This window comes from Orbicella franksi, chromosome 9 (assembly GCF_964199315.1).
Source record: "Orbicella franksi chromosome 9, jaOrbFran1.1, whole genome shotgun sequence".
Classification (NCBI taxonomy): Eukaryota; Metazoa; Cnidaria; class Anthozoa; order Scleractinia; family Merulinidae; genus Orbicella; species Orbicella franksi.
This window is the reverse complement of record NC_138153.1, coordinates 27,419,983-27,436,930: the sequence shown is the minus strand read 5'-3', so window position 1 is coordinate 27,436,930 and position 16,948 is coordinate 27,419,983. Positions and strand designations below refer to the sequence as shown.

Genomic DNA, 16,948 nt, shown 5'->3' with positions numbered 1-16,948 from the left:
TTTTGGTTTAATACAAATCTACATTACATTTCTCCTTTTCAGTTCAGGTAAATCGTCTCACATATGGTACACGCTTTAGGTACTCTGCCAAAAGAGCAACTCCCGCCCTCCTGCTAAAAAATTCTGACCTTCCGAAAGTAGCGATTGGGGATAATTTTTACAGCTAGTGTTTTCTTTTTAAATTAAATTTCTTTTGTTGTCTCCTCCATTACTGATGACGTTTCGCTTTTGAAAAATATATTATAAAAGAGTTGTCACTATTTTTTTATAACAACGTAATTGGAAACCTATAAGTGTTAATTTATACAGTACATAATAATTCATCGAACCATAAAATATAAATAAGTTACATTAAATGAATAAATTAAATTGCAGCCAGCTAAGCATTTTGCTTCTGAAATTTCAGATCAAAAGTTACTAATAAAGCGAAGATTATTGTCTTTCTCTCTGAGTGGCAACAATTGTCATCTGTCAGATTTATGTTTCTTTTTTTATAACTATTATTCTAATATTCCTATCCTCTTTGACTAACAGGCAGGCATTTAATAACGGATCTAAAGACGGTATATATTTTCTTGTCGCAGCTCAACTCCCAATTAAACAATCTCTGGTCCTGAGCCCGCGTTCCCTAGACAACTTTAATAGATTTCCAGTCTCGTCCCCAGTGCCTCCGTTTCTTTTGGTCACGTGGTCGGCGAAACAAACGGAGCTACTCGTAACAACATTTTAAAACGAGTAGCAATGGGGACGAGAATGATAGATTTCTGGAGTCTTCCTGAAGCATGCTCATTGTGGAGACCGCAAAGCAGGACTAGAGACTCGCGGGCGTGGTCTTGTCTCTAATGGCTTCTGATCTTTTCATTTACACATTTGAACTGGGCAGATCAGCAATCTTCTTGAACAGATCATCTGTACTCTCCATTGTCGTTTGTGTACTCTGATCAATCTTTTCAACTGGAAGAAAAAATATTAGATATCAGGTTGGAAGTAAGTTTGATTGATCTCTTCTCGATTTGGTGACAAAGCTAGAGAAGTAAGTCTCGTCGAAAAAAAAAGACCCAGCTTTTTTAAAATATTGGAATTCCTATATCTAGGAATCCAATTTCCTATCAATTTTCCTGGCACACAAAGAGGCAAACCCAATGGACTTTAAACTGAAATTTTACAAAAATCTTTTACAGACTTAACTTCTTTGGGTTTTTGAAACATCAATATCTAAATTGTCTCTGCGATATAAATAAAGTTTTAAGGAGATAGGTTTCAAGAAAAAGATAATGATCAACTAGTTACGGAATATTTTCTTGATTTTTACATATCTTCATAGATCTGATCTTTGGCTATGATCACACTTGGTGCCCGCAAAAGATTCTCGCTCCAGTGGGCACTAATGTGAAGTCACCAATTCACACCAGAGTTCCGGAACAGTGCCCGTACCCGCCCAGTGTCTGAACGCAGCACTATGTTTTGTGCCACTGCCCAGGCACCAGTGCTCGGGAACCAAGTCTGAACACAGCTTCACATTAATCAAACTAAATGTGTGTACATATAACAAGAAACTTACTTCTCGGCCGACAAGATAATACAAGCTTTGACTTGAAACAAAGTCCAACGATCACCAAGGCTATAACAGCTGATATCCCAGGTGCCAAGGTAAATACGAGACGTACATAACTGTTACACTCTTCGCATATCACTCTGAAAAAAATGACGAAAATATATGGTCAAATGGGAAATAATAATTTGTGTTAACATTTCGTGTCCATAAAACGCTTTTTTCATTGATTTTGAAAGTGCATGCTGATATCCTGATATTTTGCCTTATGATATCTTCATGTAAGCCTAACAATCGTTCAAAAGATGAAAGATGTAGGTATTCAATTGTATAGTGGTGCCAACTCTACTCTGTAGCTGCAGTTTTATTTTTCTCCTCTCTGCACCTTCTCACCCGACATTTGGTCAAAGGCAGTCACAATCGTGACACTTTCTTTACAACTTCACTGTCACAATCGCCATATTTTGGAAGCACCGAAAATGTCATTTTTTAAGTGTTTCGAGTAGAAACTCACGGTCAAAAAAACAGGCCCCGTGCAGGTTACGCGGAGAAATTTGAAAACGGTGTTTTCATTCTGAAAACGCATCAAATGTTTTCCGTCCACACTACACCGTAGAAATCTGAAAACGTAACAATCACCGGTCATTTTGGATTTTTGCTTGAGAGCCGGGAAACTCGGCCAGGATAATAATTACATCATTATCGCGATGCCATCGTTTTCAAAGAGTTCCGTTTTCAAAATGTTTTCGGTCCATACTAAAACGCAAAGCCAGCGTTTACAAATTCCTCCGGTTTGGAGAACGTTTTTAAAAAGCTCCGTTTTCGTGACGGATTAGTGTGAACGGTAGGCTTAACCGTAGAAATAAAGCTGCGTTTTCCAATTTCTCAGGCGTAGTGTGAACGGGGCGTAAGAAATTAAAGAAAATTAAAGTGAATGTCACGGTGGTAGCTAATCAACGAACACAACGTCCAGGATAATACATACCCTTCAGGGCTATCGGGGTAGAACGTTTGTATGATAAGGACAACCACTCCGACGAATCCTTTGTCCAAGAAACCCATAGCAGAGTAAACGAAACCTCCAGAGGCCTTTAAAATGAGGTCAAAGAAAACTCAGGGTTTTTTTTTCTGTATAGCTCGTCTTATTATTCAGTAAACGAAGATAAACTATATACGTTGACAAGTACAAAGCTTCAAATTAAAGTTAATCGAAGTTTCCAAAGGGCAGGCTTCACATTGTTTGTTGGCATTGTCAGTTGAGCTGGGAAAACATGAGCGCAATGACAAGAGTACAGACACCGTGAAACGCGATCGCAGTTACATGGATTAGTTTTTATCTAATTCTTGAGCTGACTCACGAGATAATAAGTTAAGGGGTTGAGTGGGTGGGTGGATAGGTGGGTGGGGTACGTAAATTGCTTATACTGACGACACTAGCAGGTTAGATGTTTCCCGATTAGCTTCCAAATGCGGGATTCTAGCTCTTGTTTGGTTGCAATGAAACATCAACGTTGTGTTAACAGGAGAACCTTCTCCTTCAGATTTCAAAGGGAAACACAGGTATTATACTTATTCACTGCAATGCACCGAGTGTATTGTCATTATTTATCTTACCTTGTCGATTCCAATCATGTCAGCGGTCATGGACAATACAGTCACAAGCATGACAGAATTACCACAGCCCATAATGAACGCGGCCGCGTACACACCATCGCGACCAGAAACAGTCTGAACATAGAACCACGCGCATGCACCAAGGACAACTATGCAGGCTATACAAAAGGTCCACTGAAAACATAATAAAGAGATAGATATTAGCCCTTAGCTCAATAACTGGCTTCTCCTTAGCACAGGGAGATCAAAATGGAAAGCCTACTAAATTACAATATTTAGAGAGGAAGCCATATCAGCCTTAGCTGGTTTTTATGCGGACGCTCTCTCCTAGTCGAATTGGAATTTGGAGATGTTGGTTTTTGTGGAGGGAGGAAAACCGGAGAACCCGGAGAAAACCCTCGGAGCAAGGCGAGAAACAACAACAAACTCAACCCACATATATATGGCACCGGGCCAGAATCGAACCCGGCCCACATTGCTGAGAGGCGAGCGCTCTCAACACTGTGCCATCCCTGCTCCCCACCAGTTTCGACACAGAACAAGAATTTTTTTTTTCTCAGTATTCCCGGATTTCGTGTATTGAAGCTTATAAGACCCAGGCTTTATGTATGTCCACAGAAAGCGTCCGCATTAAACGAGGGTGCGAGTGACTTTACCTTGGTACCCAGACTCTTGCTGATTTTCTTGACAATGACACTTGCAAAAGCACCGCTGATCAGTATGACTAGGGGGAAATATGCAATGGCTTCCTGTGACGAGGATAAAGAAAACATAGAAAAAATTAATTAGAAAGGGTTGTGTTAAAAACTGAGACTAGAGATGGGAAATCAAGTTTGACGATTTTTTTTAATCGTTCAGCATATCTACGAAAACGGATGAAAATGCAGTAAACGTATTTAACAGTAGGTAAGCTAGCGAATTCTTCTGTTATCATTTACAATTATTACATATGAATTTTCGTTGAATAAAAGTTAAGCCATCTCAAACATGTGGTATTTGCGGTCTTTGTGACTCAAACGATAAAGTACTACCCTGGTTCATATTTCCTGAGTCTACAGATTCAAACTGAAAAAAAGATGTTGGAATGTTCTGTTCATCTCACCTTCTGAAAATGAAGCGTCTCCGTCAGATAAAATGGAAAATACGATTGGGAAACATTTACTGTGATACGTGTACACGTGTAAACAACACCCATCTGAAAGAAAAAAGTGAACAAATAAATAAATAAACAAATAAATAATGAATAAACTGGACTGATTACTCCACGAATGCTTTTCATTCGTGAAAGAAAAATCAAACTAAATACATAGGCGGACTCAATTCGTGCAAAAGTTTTCATCTCGCTCGTAATCAATCGAAATGTTTTCTTATCAGAATATATAAATAAATAAAATGAAAACAATTCAAAGACGACAAAAGCGCAAAATAGCAGAGCAGAAACCTCATTTTACCGCGTAAAAACGAGGATCTTTGAACCACTGTCGCCATGTTTTGGGTTTGTGTGGCACTGCTTCTCTCTCCACTATGTCAACACAGAGACTTTGTTCAGAAGACTGCTCGTCCACTGATTCTGGGAAAGAAAAAGAAATTTTAAATTAATTCTGATGTAGCTGGTTCAAGGACGAGAGACTAGCCCAGTAAAGAGATGGAAAAAAGGACTAACGATAGGCATACGGAAACATTTGAACGAGGTATATTTCCAAATAGTTTAAAAATTGCCAAGGTTATCCCGATTTTCAAACAAGGCTCTCGTTCCTCGTGCAATAACTACCGGCCCATATCAGTCCTTTCTGCGTTAAGTAAAATTTTTGAGAAGTGCATTCTTAATGAACTAAAATTTTATTTTATGACTGAGAATATCTTAGTATCTAATCAATATGGCTTTAGATCTGGGAGCACCACAACTGATTGCTTGGTAGATCATACCTCTTCCTCTCCTATGTTAAGTTAACTTTTTTACCCTAATTATTATTGTCAATTAAACAAGGGCATCTAATTAGCTTGCTATACTTTTTCCCTTTTCCATTTGTCCTCTTACTTGTTTACTTTATATTTATCTTTGTAATTTTAGAATGGAATAAATAAATAAAATGAAAAATGGAAATACGGAAACAGTGAAAAGAAAAACATAAAAATCACCAGTCGTGTGAAGAAGAGCTGATTGATTAGGGACAAATTATGAGCTAACAGTTTGCGACCTCATCTACTTGCTTGTCAAGAGAACGAAAACTTTCGTAGTGATTATCAATAAAATTTGGGCAGATTAAAAAATTCAAAATTCGTTGAAAATGCCCAAGGGCCAGAGCACATAAAATATGGAAGTTATCAAAGTATACAAAAACGAACTACTTTACACGCCACACGTAGCCAGACCAAAATTCTTACCGAGGAAATTAAATATCAGAAGTAAAGCTTCTTTTATATTGATTTATTTTTAATTTTTACTAGCTTACCTTGTTCCTGCTCCTCTCTGCGGGTCCCTGCTGAAGACGCAGGTTCAACAGTGCCCCAGTGAAACACGAACGAAAATAGAAACCCTGTTCCTACAACGATCAGGCTGAGTTGCTGAAAACAACAAACACGAAACACTGTTGACATCACTGCAGCTAGCAGAAAGACAAACTTTTGAAAGTTTGAGACACTTCTGACATTTCTCCTGGCTTTTTCGGAGTACTTTATACATGTTGCGAGTTTCAAGTAGGCCCTAACCTGCGTTGAAGGCGTAAACGGAGCCCCGCTCTTTTCATCCCCGTCCTCCCTCCCCCCCCCCCCCTCCCCATTTTGTTTACGCCTGCTATCCAGGTTAACTAGGTCCACAAAACGCACATTTTCATTCTTTACTTGAGGATAACTAAACGTGGTTTAAATGTGCCCAATGCTCTTTTTCTTCCATCTAATAAATAGTTATGACTTCTTCTAAAGAGTAAATGGCTATGCATTTATGATTATTGAATTTTGAATAAACTTTGTACCGTGAATTCTTTCCACAGGCTGTGACTGATGCCTTCCTCGCTCGCTTGCCCGAGCAAAATCCACGTGACCACATAGATGAAAATACCGCAAACAAACGTTAGACCAGATCTGAAAAAAAAAATGATAAGAGACGAAATTAGAAGTCTTTGAAATAATCTCAATGCTTACTATACTATGCTCAATCAACATTTATATATTGTAAATTTAGTCCAAGCCTGATTGTTGAAACCAGCTTTTAGCATGCGCTTTCTTGCAAACTTCAAGATTTTATGTCCCAAGTGGGGGGTTTAAATAACATTTAAAAAAGGTGACCGCCCTGTTCTATCATTTTGCTTCTATAAAACAGAAACGACTTTCTAAAATCCCTTCCGTTCATAACCACAATGTAGATCGAAAATTTAATTCATTCCGGTACCGCGGTAGACAATCATTTCTTGCCAAACTGTTTATTTTAAGCTAGGCATTTTCAATAGCGCTCTGCACTAATGACGTCATGAAATTTCAGACCCCCCTCGAGACTCAGACAATCAAAGACCCAAATCCTGAGTAATCCTAAGGGAAAATTTGTGAATGGCAAGCAGTTTGCTTCAATCTTTAACGGTTTTAACCGAGGACGACGACGTTCCTGGTTCTAAATTTGACAGAGATCCACAGGAATACACTGTTGACCAGCTAAAACGGTGGTTAAAGTGCAGGGGCTTAAAACTGAGCGGTAAACGCGATGACCTTGTGAAACGTGTGAGCGACTGCATAAAGTGTGGGAATCACCACACGCTCGATGCAAGCATTGACAATGGTAACTGGTTCGCTGCCAAGGTTCTTAAAGAAAGTCCGCAGATACAAGCGACTGGAAGCTCCATTTCGCTGCCATTTATTCCGTCGACCGGCTGGCGGGACTTTCCATCTCATTGCATTCCTTCTCTCTTTAACTACGGCCACGTGTATTACTACGCGTTAGAATCGCTTGCAAATGATCTAGCAGACATCGACGACGGACTGGGACATATGACCGATAAGCCAATGAAAAATGGAAGGAAGTACGTAGATTCAGGCTTTGTACACGATGTGATGGACACGCAGAACGCCGATCACTATTTTGTGAGAGCGCATGTTTGGCCTTCGATGAGAACAGAGCTACCGCACAATGTTGTTGTGATTATATCTGTGAACAGTGGCGCTGTTCTTCACGCCTCATGTGAACCTTGCCGGGCTTCGTCTTTGGGACGTTGTAGTCATGTTGTAGCGGTTTTATTTTATGTGCTTGACTACGTTCAGAAACACGGAACGGTTTTAACAAAACCATGCACAAGCCAAGAATGTTCTTGGAATAAAGGCAAGAAGAGGAACAAAAATCCTAAGAGGTTAAGCGATGCCAAATACCCTGGAAAGAAAAAGCAAGCCATTTTGCCTGTGATTGATTTCGATCCGAGGCCAGCTAAATATCGAAATGTCAATGTGCACCACATAAACAAGTTTCTGGGCAACTTGCAATGGCTTTCACAAGCTGAGGGTAAAGGAGTTTCAATGTGGGAAACTCAGCTCCAGTACACCTACGGTGACTACAACCTTGATTGTGAGAGAAAAGGAGTGTTGTTGGAGCAAGTGAGTGCCTTACATAAAAATCTGAAGCCTAAAGCCTTGATGGAAATCCCAGGAACACAAGAACAAAGTAAATCTGAAAAATGGTTCTCTGAAAGATGGTGCAGATTGACAGCATCTAAGTGTCTTTCTGCTTTCAAAGTTGGAAAACTTGTCATTGAGTGTCAGCCAAATGCAGCCATAGAAGCAAGCAAATTTATTTTTTCTGATATTTGGAGACTTGAGTCAGAACATATCCAGACATACTGGATGCGTTATGGCCTTGAATGTGAACCAAAGGCCATACTTAAGTACGAGAGGGTCCGAAATGTGAAAGTCTACCCATCAGGGTTTTGGGTCAACCCCAAGTTTCCATTCCTTGGCTGTTCTCCTGATGGTCTGGTTGGCAGTGACACTGTTATTGAGATTAAATCTCTAAAACTCTTGAAACAGTACAGTGTTGAGACAGTGACAACTCCCACCTCCCCAGTTGTGAAAAGTGTTCTCAGCAGGCAGTGTTTTAAGGTAGAGGATGGAAAGTGTATCCTGAAGCGTTCACATGCCTATTACTATCAGTGTCAACAAATCCTTCTCGTCACTGACAGAAAGTATTGTGATTTTATTCTACATGCTGCAAGTGGTCCTGATTCCGTAGAAACGATACCAAGGGATGAACCCCTCATTCAGGAGATTTTGGGTAATCTCACGGCCTTATGGACACATGTTATTGCCCCAGAAATCTTTGAAATGCGTGTCCCCAGGGATCTAGTGCCATTTGTTTTAGCTGAGGCTGCTGACTGTTTGGATTCTTTTGAATCATTTCCTGCATCACCTGACAGTTGCTTGGAATTTGGAGACCCTACCACATGTACTTCTTCAGCATCACCTGTTGGCTCCCTGGAACCTGATGCATCCCCTGCATCACCTGACAGATGCTTTGAGGGTGAAACCCCTACCACATGTACTTCTTCAGCATCACTTGTTGGCTCTGTAGAACCTAATGCACCCCCTGCATCTGTATCAGCGACTAAGAGCAGAGTCTTTGTAACACCTGTGTCACCTGCATCCCTATCTGGCCTGTGTGAAACCACAGCATCTGATTTGCCAGTATCTGTCACAGAGTCTGAACAACCCTTTCCTGCTGACAGCTTATGTACCCAAGCAGAAATCAATGCTGCAGAAGCTCTCCTTCTTTCGGTTACTGGTCCAGCCAGTAACCCTAAATCTGCTAGTCAACAAGATCACGAGCTAACTATTTTTCCCTGGGGTGGACTGACAAGTACTGGAGTGACACTTACCAATACTTGTCCTTTGGATAATTGGCTAATTATTTTCCAAGCCCTAGTTAAATCAAACAAAGTAAAGCTCGAGGACCTTCCAGAATCAGGTCATACAATAGGTACAGCACTGAAGCTCATAGATGATGGCCAGTATGCAGATGCAAAATTGTTAATACTGCAGTCTTTACCACAACAACAGCAAGGTATGTATGCCTCACTATTTTTTTTATAAGGATAATTTATTCAACAACAAACATGGGTGTTTGTTCAGAAGTCTTATTATGTTAAAATGTTTATAGTCATGATAATAAGCAAAAAAAAAAGGATAATCAATATGATATAAATGATCAATATGGCAATTTTTCCTTTTCGCATTTCCAGTTGTGGCTGGTACCCTGGATTTGTATGGTAATGAAGGGGATTTCTTCTTGATGCTCCTCCGTCCCTACCTGACAAGCATCATCACATCAACTTGCTGCATAAATACTTGCCCATTGCAAGTACACACAGTCCAATCTTTGTCAGTAATACTGCCACAACCCTCCCAGCACATCAATAACAATGCATTTCTGGATGCCCTTTATGACTGGCTGCAACCACCAGATTCTAACTGTGGAAGGAAATTTGGAAGCCAGCCTTCAGAAGGAACCCCCTTCAGCGAGGATGTCACAATAGATGAAAATGGCAATGCAAACATGTCATGGCATTGTGCGGGTGTGAGGGTGAGCAGCTCTCGTTCAATGTTGAATTTAAAATCATTTCTTGTGTTTTCTGTTGACCTACTGAGCAGAGGAGGTTATCTTAAACTGTCAAATACACCACTTTCAGTTTCAGTATTTGGGAAAAGTTTTAAACTGTATGGAGTAACACTTTGGAATGGAGGGCACTATATCTGTATTTTTTTTTTTTGAGAATAACTGGTACATGTATGATGGGCTGCAAGAATCTACAAGGAAGGGCTCTGGAATCCAGGTTTCTCCAGCTATGTTTCATGAGCCAGTGGGATTTTCGTTAAGCTTTTTAGTATATTGTAGTTAGGTAAATGGAAAAATATGATCCCAAATGTTCCTTTTCATGAACTCAAACCATAATGGAATATTAAGCTATTCCATGATGACTGTATATAAGAAAAAAAACTTAGAATTCCCCATGAGTTTACAGTATTTCTTTTTGGGTCTACTGTAAATTAGGTAAAAAAGCATGTGTACTAGTACTACCAACTCGCTATGTTTGTTTAGTTTTGAAATCTTTAACTGCAATACTTGTGCATTATCAGCAGAAGAGTAATGTAACGATTTTTCTAACTAAAGGAAAGATAAGTACTATAGACTAAGAACTTTGTTCTTAAAACTCTTTGAGTGCCAAGAGTGACCAACATACAAGTTCTTCTCACAGTATGATACTTAATCCAAAGAGATGCTGATGAGAATTTATAAAATGATTACCCATTACGGCTAATACCATAAAAAATGTATGTACATCAGTAAGGAGAATTTATATGTGGATATTTGGGCTTTAATGGTTAAAATGTATGAGGATTGCTGTTAACACATATGTTTGCTTTGTTCCTGGGCTGCCATTCATACTTTAGCATCTATTTTCAATTTGATAATTGTTCAGTGGCAGCATGTTGATGTTCTGTTGGTGGGGACAGGGCTTGGTGAGGAACATTGTTTGATGAAAAGGGTAAATGGTGATTGTAAATTTTGTTGTTCTTAATTTCCTCTATATTTAAGTAGCACAGTCATGGTACTTACCTTATAAGACAAGAATGGTAGATTTAAATTAAATCATGGCACAAAAATTTAAGAATTTTGAATTGAGAGAGGTCTATTACATTATTATTGCTGTACACCCACATCTTACGAGTTGTGAAATTTAATTTTCCATATGGATTTTTTTATAGAGCGTTGTTCTATTAGTATCTTTTGTATATAGATGAAAAGAGCATTGACAAGTATCTTGTAAATTCAGATAAATAAGTACTGTATACTGAACACAACTTTTATTTTTCAAAATGTTGTTTGTATAAAAAATATAATTTAATGTCAAATTGAATGGATTGTTAATTGTCTGCCACCCTTTTCAATTGTATTGAGAATAATGATATATTGTTTTGTGTCCCTTACAAATAGGAATTTGATTTTTCATTAAATTAAGGCTTCTTGTCTAAGAAAAAAATGTCTAAACCACATGTAATACAACTGAGACATCAGGATATTACTATTAACTGGTGAGTTTTTTTTGAGTTCTTTTGAATAAATACAAGGCCTGCAATTTTTTTCCACTACATTATAATGCTTCTATCTGCTTACCGGTCAGCAGCCTCTTTTGCAAAAGAATTATCACAAGGAGAAAATGTGTTGTTTCAGAAAATATCAAATTAACCTCCAATGAAAAGTTTTGTTTGCTTTGCTCCCCAACCACCCACCCATGTCTCTTGGGGAGCCACAGTAGCATCATGGTTTGATGTGCTTGTCTACGGATTGTGCGGTCCATGTTCAAGCCCTGGTTGGGGACATTGTATTGTTCTCTTGGGCAGGACACTCGACTCTTACAGTGCCTCTCCCCTTGTATATGATGCAGGTCAAAATGAAATTCAGGTTAAAATGAAATTCCTTTGTCTCTTAACCCTAATTATTCATGGATAATGAATAATTAGGGTTAGAACACCGAGAAAATTGAGAATCAAACTAGGTTAGAATCATTTTAACCTGAATATCATTCCTGTTTAGCATCATACATTCCATGGGGAGGGTATGGATATTCTTTGAACTTTCTTACTAAAACTTTTTCAAGATTTATAAAAATAAATGCTCAATATACAGTCATCAGTGCTCAATACAGAGTGAGTTTAATCTTGTGGTCTTGCACTAGTACAAATTTCAATCAGTCTTCACACAACTATTCTGTATTAAAACTCTATTTACAAAGGGTGTTCTGAAAATTGACAAGGCATGAAGCAACTACTACCATTTGAGTTGCAAGAGGGGCCAGAGACAAAGGAATTTTCCGACCAACAAGTTTGAACTGCTTAAGGCGTTCATTAAAACGTTCCACATGAATCCTAGCCTTAGCAATACGACGCGTCTCCAGTTCCTCTGCAGCACTAAGAGTTTTTCTTCCTTTCAGAAATGATGGAATTTTTAATTCCACTTGGAGTGGATTTAGAAGCTCCCGCACAGTAAAACCCCGATCAGCCAATACTAAATCATATGGTTTCAGGTGTTTCATAAGCCCACTTTCTTTGAAAATTGCAACATCATCAATATCCCCTTCAAACAAATCTGACACAAAGCATGCTCCGCCATTGGGAGTTACAGCAATGAGACACTTAAATGTGTTTGTGTGCTTGTATGAAGAGAAAGTGTTCCCTTGCCTAGCAAAATTCCTGGAGCATTCTACTCTAAACTCAGTACAGTCAACAATACACCGTATTTTCCTCATGGTTTTGAAAACTTTGGGGAGGAACCTGCTGAGTTGGGCTCTCTGAGGAAACATGAAGTGTTGCATGTCTCTAAACGTTACATACATCAGCTGAAGAAAGGTGGTGAAAATTTTGCGTACATAGGATGGATCAATTTTTCTTTCTGGTGTACTGAGAAGAGCTGCTAGAGTCTTGAGAGTAAATCCTCTCCTAAGTCTCAGAAGGCAAATAAAAAGCTTCTCCCTTGATGAAAAATCACTTCTTGGGCCAGTTCTTGCATTTTCCGTTGCAGGGCAATCTTTACTAGTCCAATAGTTTATGGTCTCCAAAGGACAAACGTCGTCTAGAAAATTATGCAAAATCTCAAACTGTGGAGGTGAGAGGCCAATGAAGTGTTTCATAAGACTTGCATCTCGCACGATGTTTTCGTAAGATAGAGTACTTACTATTGTGGGAGCCTGAGGTTTCCTCGTGGCAACATCATTCTTCAAAATCATGGTCTCGACCTTTGCGGATAACTCGTATTTAGAATACAAGGTCTGAGAGCCTTGATCAGAAACCAGCTTTCCTGTAGAGTGCTCATACACATGTGGCGTCGCATTACATTCTTCATTGGTTAGAGATTCGTTGAGTTTGTTTAGGATGGCATCGACCGTCGATCCAGATTCTAGTGACTCGCGATCGACAGTCGGTATACAGTAGTCCAGTAATTGTTCGCCACAGTTTTTGTTATGTAACTTTTCTTTCTTTGTGACTGGTTCCGCTCTTGATCTCGGAGCTTTTCTCTTTGGAGCACATGCTCGACTCGCTTGTGCTCGTGTTAGATTCGCTTTCAGCGGATCAGGAAATTCAGCCCTGGGACCTTTTTCTCCGGGCCAGTGAAGAGCACAAATATAAGTATTTCTGGTAATATTTTTCTCTGTAAATAATTCCCGAGAACAAGCTACTAGCCAACGCTTGCACTTAGCGATGTCTTGCGACGGTTTTGGGAACGGTATGAAGACTTTCTTGCCCGATGCTTGTAACTCTTTGAGAGATTTTGTCCATTTGTCGGGATACCTCGAGTCTGTTTTACACTCACCCCAACAGCAGTGTTTGGTAGAAACCATTTTTTGTCCCTCTAATTATTAACTCCATGATTTCATCAAATTTTCTTCATTTTTGTTTCACTCTTGCAACCCTCGCACATACATTCGCCTTTGGCAGATCGAAATGTTTGTCTGAGTCTGTGCGGGGGGTCTCATGGGATCTCATGTGACAAAAACTATTTTTAGTAATAGTGCAAGACGCTATTCTAAACAAAACTTTAAGACAGTTTATAAGTGGTCACTACTTCAACAAAGATTGTTTAACCTTTACGATGCAACCTTTGGGAGAAAAGCAATTAAGTTTTAAAAATATACATTTTAGGTTATGATGTATTTTATTTCTATAAGTCCTGATTTGATACATGTCTGAAAGCGCTCCAGTAACACGTAAAGAGACTTTGGCGCTGGAATGCCGAAAAAGCAAGAAGACTCTTCTGCCGGTTGGGAAAAACAAAAACAAAATTTAGTTTTCTTGTGTGATTCAACTTGTTTTAGGGCATGCGTGAGTAATTCCAAGATTAAGAAAAAAAACTCCAAAATCTAATTAATAATCAACAACCATTAATCTGATTGGGCCTACTTACCTTACAGCGTTCAATTCCACAATTTCACCAGGTCGTTTGGCAATCTCTGGGATGAGTGACAAATGCGCGATCTGTACACCGGCCCAACCAACATGGAAGATTACAACTGTAGCAGAATAGTACGCCAGCGGTAACCAACTGGGACTCTCATCTGAACACGCCAAGCAAGGGCTGAAGATAAATGGCCATGCGATCGCTACAAAAATTGTGCCAAACAAATGCCAGGTTTTTCTCTTGCCGTAACGAGCGAGACGTTTGATGACAAGCCGGTCGCAGCCGATGCCCATGAAAGGCGTAAGAACGGCATCGGCTCCTTGTGCGATGAGGAAAAGAAGCCCTGTTTCTGTAGTGGAAAGGCCGACTACTTTGTTGAAGTAAACGATGAAATAGGTGAACCAAACGGCGGAGCACAAATCATTGAAGATGTGGCCGGTGCAGTATGAAATCCGTTGGCGAAGTGGTGTCCGCTCTTTGGGATTCAGTGGTTTTTTGTCCTTCTGGTTGCAAATCAAAAACTTCATACCTCCCATTTTGGTGTCTCTTGTCCTTCAGCTACCGAAACACAACGCTTCCCGCCGGTTGCTTGATGAACTGTAACGCGGATCGCGTCTTCAGTCCCGGGAAAATGCTGTGATTCAACGATCGACCTTTCGTATTTAAATTTCTTAACAGATACCACGTGACAACACTATATTAAAAAAATAAACTGTCAGCCAGTTTCCGAGTGAAAACAGAAACGCTTTTCAATGGGTTGCTTTTTGTTGAGCAATATTTGTTTCTTTTGCAATTGAAAGTTTGGCGTATATGCAATTCGTCATTTGTGAGACGAGAGATCACGAGAAACAGAGTTTTATTGTCTAGATTTTATGCTAGACAACAATTTAGATTCGAAGTATTAAATTTAACATTTTTTGCGAGGTTTGCCGGGGGTAGCTAAATAATTACGTTTCCTGCGGATTCTACGTGGCGGAAATATATCGATTTCATACTTGTAGCACCCTAAATGACTCTGCAATTTTTGTGGCTACATGTTGATCAGCTCTGGCAGATAACCAGATAGGAAAGAAACCGGTATTGAATAAAACGCTGCGCAGAACACTGTGAAAAGGTCCGGTTCACCAGGAAGACAACGAACAATCTCTTCGCTTATCTCTTCCCTCCTGCTCCAAAAAGAAGTAGAATTCAGACTTTGTTCTAGGGTCAGCGACAAAACATCCAATACATAAACTCGGCCTATGACCGTCTCTATCTCTTTGTATATCACAGTATCACTCTTTCAACGTGTAAGGATGTTAAGTACCATGTGTATCAAATTTTATATCGAGACGTGTTCCGGAAAAGGACGGTAAGGGCATAACCGAAGAAATAAATTACAGAGGATAATTTGAAGTCCATCTTGCACTCGTGTTTGACAAAGTAATTTCACATTAATTCATCCAAGTTTTAAACATTTCAAATTTCATCAAAGGAGAATTTCTCATCTTCGTTTCGCAATGATATGACGCTTCTTAGCGCAATACCGGATGTAAACAACGTGACAAGAGACTGTGTGAATTTACTTTCTCGGGGGAAACTCCTCGCACAGATGGAGTACAATCTCTTGTCAGAAAGCGCTCAAATGCATGACGTGGCATTCCTATTGTAGCCCCTGGCAGTAAGACATCAACAAAGAACAGAAACATCAAAAGTAAACAAACCAAATTGTGAGAGCTGGGAATTTGCTAAGGCCCCGTCCACATTTATCCATGGGATTTCGTTTTTGTTCAAGTTTTTGAAGCGTTTTCGCCTTCCGTCCACACCGAAACGATCGAAAATACTGATCGCTTTCATTGATAATAATACTGCAACCGTAAATACTCGCTTTTGACTGGTTTTAAGCGGGTCAGTTCATCTTTGAAAATTGTATCAGTCGCATCCCAGCAAGGTTATCAGAGTATCAGGACATTGTAATGAAAGCGAGCATATCCTAGATAAAACTTCCAGCTAGGTTTCAGACAAATAAACTGCTACTTAATAAGAAGCAGCAGTAAATAAAAACACGAATAAACAATCAACGTAAACTCGGCTTCTGCTCGGCGAAATCGGCCTTTCTCTCAAAACAATCAGGGGTCCGGGTCCACTGCGGCGGTAGCCATGCACTCGTCAGAATTTATTAAAAAGTGCGATCTGTTATCGCGTACAATTTATCCCTAATTGTTCCTCAAACTGACCGACTCCTTCCTTATACAAAAGTTTTCCAGAGTTCTGGGCTGAACGATAGCTTTGTGAGCAGGCTGTTTTCTGTCCTCCTTTCTTTTCCCGCTAAGAGCCTGCTCACAGTCTAGGTTAACGAAAATGGATGCTTCCGACGGTTCACCGTTTCTCTTGGCTTATCAGCCAGAATTCAATCGTTTAAGTGTGACGGGGAAAGCTCTGCGAAAACGATAGTGTGGCATAGCTTGTTAGAGTATTTGGTAAGGAAAATGTATCGTTTCCAAAGCGCACAAGTGTGATCAAGGCCTCAAGGTGCCTTTGTTATCAAGTCGGGATCAGCTGTATACGGGCATCAGGGGCTAAGCGCCAGGTATAATAAACGCCTGGATTAAAATGGCGCAAGATTTTACAATTGAGGTTTTTTTCTGTCACTTCTTCTCAGCCCTCTATCCAGAGAACGAACATGAGACTAGTCGCCGCTTGTTCATTACTGGTTCAATCCACTCTCGTGTCTCTTTCTCGTGACGTCAGCATTGGCTGTCATGACGCAGGAAGAAAATGAACACATACTGGGTGCGTGCTTGTGGATGAAGTACGGGGGAGTTGAACGCTGCATACCTCGACGGGCAAGTGGAAGAAGAATCACTGCTACTGTGCAA

The 16,948-nt window shown here is 39.8% G+C and overlaps 3 protein-coding genes across 3 annotated transcripts; 1 reads left to right on the top strand and 2 right to left on the bottom strand.

Annotated features, from left to right (window-relative positions):
• Window positions 1-6: 6 nt before the first annotated feature.
• On the bottom strand, window positions 7-15,268 carry LOC145496524 (major facilitator superfamily domain-containing protein 12-like). The gene is made up of 10 exons (XM_081476218.1): window positions 14,097-15,268; window positions 6,139-6,247; window positions 5,620-5,731; window positions 4,618-4,736; window positions 4,269-4,361; window positions 3,823-3,915; window positions 3,167-3,340; window positions 2,538-2,641; window positions 1,562-1,695; window positions 7-954 (listed from the first exon to the last, which is right to left on the bottom strand). Exons 1-10 carry the CDS (start codon window positions 14,624-14,626, stop codon window positions 863-865), a joined length of 1,560 nt encoding a protein of 519 aa, XP_081332344.1. The 5' UTR covers window positions 14,627-15,268; the 3' UTR covers window positions 7-862.
• Window positions 6,610-9,915, top strand: LOC145496520 (uncharacterized). The gene is made up of 2 exons (XM_081476215.1): window positions 6,610-9,200; window positions 9,379-9,915. The coding sequence occupies exons 1-2, from the start codon at window positions 6,710-6,712 to the stop codon at window positions 9,906-9,908; spliced, it is 3,021 nt and encodes a 1,006-aa protein (XP_081332341.1). The 5' UTR covers window positions 6,610-6,709; the 3' UTR covers window positions 9,909-9,915.
• On the bottom strand, window positions 11,920-13,643 carry LOC145496521 (uncharacterized). The gene has a single exon (XM_081476216.1). The coding sequence runs from the start codon at window positions 13,531-13,533 to the stop codon at window positions 11,920-11,922; it is 1,614 nt and encodes a 537-aa protein (XP_081332342.1). The 5' UTR covers window positions 13,534-13,643.
• Window positions 15,269-16,948: the final 1,680 nt, after the last annotated feature.